The sequence below is a fragment of the Limulus polyphemus genome, unplaced genomic scaffold (genome assembly GCF_000517525.1).
Source record: "Limulus polyphemus unplaced genomic scaffold, Limulus_polyphemus-2.1.2 Scaffold4806, whole genome shotgun sequence".
Lineage (NCBI taxonomy): Eukaryota > Metazoa > Arthropoda > Merostomata > Xiphosura > Limulidae > Limulus > Limulus polyphemus.
Window position 1 is genome coordinate 59,236 of NW_013670416.1, and position 5,450 is coordinate 64,685.

The 5,450-nt window shown below is 35.5% G+C and overlaps 1 protein-coding gene across 1 annotated transcript in view; it reads right to left on the reverse strand.

The window, feature by feature from the left end:
• Window positions 1-3,454: 3,454 nt before the first annotated feature.
• LOC106471713 (arginine kinase) overlaps window positions 3,455-5,450 on the reverse strand; it is a gene marked incomplete in the record, with an annotated part of 9,547 nt that continues 7,551 nt past the window's right edge. Inside the window, 2 exon segments of the mRNA NM_001314084.1 lie at window positions 3,455-4,082; window positions 4,811-4,994. Coding sequence (NP_001301013.1) covers window positions 3,937-4,082; window positions 4,811-4,994 — 330 coding nt within the window.

The following is a 5,450-nucleotide window of genomic DNA, read 5'->3' on the forward strand; positions in this document are numbered from 1 at the left end:
TATATATATATATATATATATATATATGAAATATTCTGAATGTATTTCTCAGCCTGTTTAAGGAAAAGGAAAATAAAAGTCTTGGAAATAAGGGAACTCATGTCGACGAGGTATAGTAATATGTGAAGTCTACTTTTGCTATATTAACGTGAGAATATGTATTTTGACACTGCCATTTTAACATTAAAAGGTTACTATCGTGCTGCCATCTTAAGACGAAAATATTGTAGAGCTGCTATTTTAACATGAACAAATATACTATTGTGGTGCCATCTTAAGACGAAAATATTGTAAAGCTGCTCTTTTAACATGAACAAATATACTATTGTGCTGCCATCTTAAGACGAAAATATTGTAAAGCTGCTATTTTAACATGAACAAATATACTATTTTCCTGCCATCTTAAGACGAAAATATTGTAGGGCTGCTATTTTAACATGAACAAATATACTATTGTGCTGCCATCTTAAGACGAAAATATTGAAGGGCTACTGTTTTAACAGGAACAAATATACCATTGTGCTGCCATCTTAAATTGAAAATGCAAATTACTGTTTGAACAAAGGTTGTACTTGAGTATTTAAAAACAGCAAGGCTTTTCTCGACAGTTTTGTGTGATGTTCGTATTCATTGTATAACGTTTCGAAATAACTAGAACAATTCTTACAGTAACGCACTACATTATTTACCATATCTCACTCATGATGTGATCCACCGAGATTCTAATACCTCTAACATCTATGTTCACTACGGGAGGACTTATGATAGAGATTTTATCCCCTAGTGAGTATGAATTGCGTTACGCTAGGGAATCCCACAAAGAAAAGCTGGGTTAGGGTGAATTGTTCTTGTTCAAAAAGTTTGTTTTCTCACGAAAGATAAGATATAATAAAGACTTGTTTCAATATTTTGTTGCTCCAAAAATAGAACACGAGAAAGCGTTCTCAGTGTGATGTTTAAACCTACGTGTTAAAGACCACAGATAAAATTCGAAAATTCCTCATTCGGTTTACAAACACACAACGTGAATTAATATAGAATGTTCAACAGAAATTTAAATGTTTCATGATCGCGACAAGCCTAGCTTTGTTAGGAAGTGTTATAACTTAACAACTTCACGTTTTATAATAGAGGGTGAAAAATGAAGCGTTGGAATTGTGCAGTCTACCTTCTTAAATGCATTAATGATGAAATTAATATGGTAGTGATTTTCTTTTGCCTGTTTGTAATTAAACACAAAGCTACTACACAATGAAATATCTGTGCTGTGTCCACCACGGGTATCGGAACCCAATACAAGTCCTGGGGGTCACTTGTTTTTCTAGTATTTAGGAACTACAAGTTCACCAATTTGAGATATTATATTTGGTTTTATAGTTGCTATTTGTCTCACTAGATGGTAGGACAATAGTTACTAAAAAGAATTGAAATGGAATACAAACCCAACAAGCAATAACAAAATTCTTTGATTATTTGCGGTTAATTGTTAGAGTAAGATGTATTTAATCATTTTTACAGAAACAGATAAACCTACGATACGTTGGTAGCTAATTACTTGTATAATTTAGTTTATACTGTTACGCAACATTAAAAACACGATCATATAACTTAGGCATATAAATAAGGCATAATACGTATCCACCAGATGTTAACTGTATATGTGCAATATTTTGCCGTTGTAATATTTTGAGAATTAACAGTGCCTTTTTTTTTGTTTCTTTGTAAAATCTCGTTAAATAATGGCACTGAGCATTGGTGAACGTACGTGTAGTGGTGGATTAATGTGGATTGAACGTCTTCAGTTCCAGATCGATATTCAGGGCGGATAGTTGGAGAATATTCTCGAACGTGTGAAGACATTCAGACTATGGCAAGCAACTTTTAGGAAACCTTGAGGATGTTGTATCTCTCCTGACATAACTCATGTACATAAAATGATACATAATAACTAAATAGTTAAGATTTGTTAGAAAGTTCTCGTTTTCAACAAAGTGACTTTGTGATACGTGACATAGGTAGCAATGTAGCTGTTAATTACAAGTGTTACACGTATTGTAGAATGGTGCACGGAGTTGTCTCCTTAGTCAATCTCAAAGTGAATCACAACGAAAATTACGATACCTTTTTAGCATTCTTTTCTGGAACTTAAGAATTTCCGAACGACTTCACAATTTGGCTATTAAAAGTAACAATAAGGGGCAGGTGTATGTGCAAACAAAAACATTAAACACCTTTGAGAATTTATGCACAACGTCTGCAAAATTGCAAAATTTTTTTGTTCCCGATTCCCCCCCCTCCCCCAGACACACAGTTACAACGAAGCGACTTAGAACATGATCTCATTTCCCCCCAGGCACACAGTTACAACGAAGCGACTTAGAACATGATCTCATTGTTTCCCCCCCCAGACACACAGTTACAACGAAGCGACTTAGAACATGATCTCATTGTTTATAAATAACTGGGATCATTTGGTTTCGGTTGCTGTCAAGCACAAAACTACACAATAGGGTATCTGTGCTCTGCCCACGGGTATCAAAACCCTATTTTTAGCGTCGTAAGTCTACAGACTTATTGCTGAGCCGCTGGGGAGCAACTGAAATCAACCTAATTGTGTAGCAACTAAATGTAGCACCAGGTAAGTATAACACAAATGTAGCACCAGGTAAGTATAACACAAATGTAGCACCAGGTAAGTATAACACAAACGTAGCAGCAGGGTAAGTATAACACAAACGTAGCACCAGGGAAGTATAACACAAACGTAGCACCAGGTAAGTATAACACAAACGTAGCACCAGGGAAGTATAACACAAACGTAGCACCAGGTAAGTATAACACAAACGTAGCACCAGGGAAGTATAACACAAATGTAGCACCAGGTAACTATAACACAAATGTAGCACCAGGGAAGTATAACACAAATTTCAAGGTGTAAAGATTGTTTCCCTGGATAGACAGGAACTTGTTACAGACAGAAAAAAATTCTTCTTTTTATGACAGTGAACTTCAATTTGGGTCAAAAATAATAATAAGACGTGGATAATATTGTATTGGAGAGAAAATAGGGCACAAGTAGCATAAGTTTAAGAACTATTGTTTTATACAGAGAAATAACCTTCTCAAGTTTAAAGACTAAAGAACGAGTTAGTTTATGTTTAAATTTAAAATCAATAATTATTTTACAAAATTTGCCAAGAATAATAACAAATAAGTAGCGTTTTGATACAAATATGTGAAGATATTTGTTTCTGCTCTTTGGTCCTATGAGCATTTAATTTCCTATAGATGTCGCTACCAAGTTTCATATTTTTGACTCGCCTTATCTGAAAGTGACTTTAAAATATCACTGAAGTAAAATTATAGTTATATCTGGGAGTACAATTAGAATTATACGTAGTTTGTAACGCCGTTTTGGAAAACTTTAAACAATTAAAAAAAAGAGGCAAATATTAGTAGTTTCAGCATTTGGTTTATTACATGTTTCTTGGATTCTTTCTTAAATTCTGTGAAGTATAGCGAACACTCTTGGAAACTAACTTGCATAGGTGGAGATTTCGGCACTCTAGAGAGATGGAATCTCACATTTTGTAGGAAGTCTTTTCTTACAAGAACTCCATCTGGTGACGAAGGCTACATAAGCTACACAAAACAGGACAAAATAAGGGCGTGATAACCTACCAAGGGCTGTTGTATTTTGGAAATCTACTGCGCTAAACGTATATGTATTTACATATCCTTCCATTATTTGGCTCATGGAAGAAATAGATAACTTCAACTCTTTACTACCAATATAACTTAGTTTTATAAAAAGAAAGAAAAGAAATATAAATAGGGCAATCAGGAGCAACGTTTACAGAAGGGACCTTCTTCCTCTAGACAAGTGAATCTTTGGTTAAAAAAAAAAAGAGCAAACGTGCTTTTCATTCAGGAAATTTAGGCAGCAGCCTTTTCCATCTTGATCATCTCCAGAATCCCGTCCTGCATCTCTCGAACGGCTTGGTATTCCGTGAGCCCGAGACGTCGCTTGTTGGAGATATCATAGACTCCACCTTCACTCTCGGTGTGCTCACCACGGGTGCCTGGAACCGAAAATAATTCTCTGTATCCTCCACACAACGTTTACGAGCCATAAACTACAACTTTTAGGTTTAAAATAATAACATTTAAAAATCTGCTTCTTTCAAATACCCAAGATAGAAAACAGGTTGCTAATTCACCAGAAACGCCATTATTTTTTTTATTAAAGTTAAACAATGCTTTATAAATGAATAAGTATTTTCGGTTAATTTATATGTTAACCCTTTTCAACATACGATTTTTACCACCAAGTAGAACCAATTTAACATTCCTTTAATAGGCGGGGCTTGCTAATCATCGCGTGATTATATTTAACCAATGGTAACTCCCAACATATTTTTGGGCGAATCTTACTTAAAAAGCGCCATCTGTCGCCTTTCGATTTACATTATTTCTATTTTGTAACTAAGGCATTAGTAATTTCCACAATTAAAAGCAAAGTTGTTGTTGCTTTCTGAATACAAAGTTACTCAATGAGTTATCTATAGTTTGTCCAACGATGGGATTCGAATTTCGGATTTTAACACTGCGTGTTAATAACTTTATCGCTGATCCATTGGGACAGACACACAGAGAAACATTACACACATTTTAAATTATCTACTAAGCTAGTCATTTAAACTTGGTCCTTCAAAACCTATTCCGCCCACTTTAAAAGCAGTCATAAAAATATGTTTCAAGAATATTTAAATTTTGAGGAAATTTCGATCTGATTCAAATATCCACTGACCTCGGACTTGTAAGTTGAACTTTGATGCAATATCTTCCAGGACTTTACGATCTTTGGCCAGTTTAGGCAGCTGGATATGGACACTGGCTCTCATGGTTGTGCCCAAGTTGGTTGGGCAAAAAGTTAGAAAACCAAATCGGTCATCGTGAGAGAACGGAAGTTTGGATTCGATGTTATCCACGGCCTACAGAAAGGAAGATTCTGGATAAACACCACATAGTAGGGGAAAACATCAACTCAAACTGGTATATAGCTAAAAACTCAAATTTCAATATAACACTTCAATAATGTAGTTAAACTGTGAGTAAAGCTGGTCGAGGACTACCTGCGCTCGCCATTCCCAATTTAAAAGTGATAGACTAGAGAAAAATAAGCCAGTCAACACCACCCCCCACAAAGCAATGGGCTATTCTAATTAGCTAGTGGAATTTACCGTCTCATTATATCGTCCCCTGAACGACTGAAAGGACGAGCATGTTCGATTATGGGTTTCGGACCCACGACCCACAGATTGCGAGTCGAACGCCCTAACCATCAGGCAAATACTAAGCCTGATCCCTGTTGAATAAACAAAAACCAAGTAATCTATCGCAGTGTACCCCTAAAACAAACAAAAACCAAGTAATCTATCGCAGTGTAC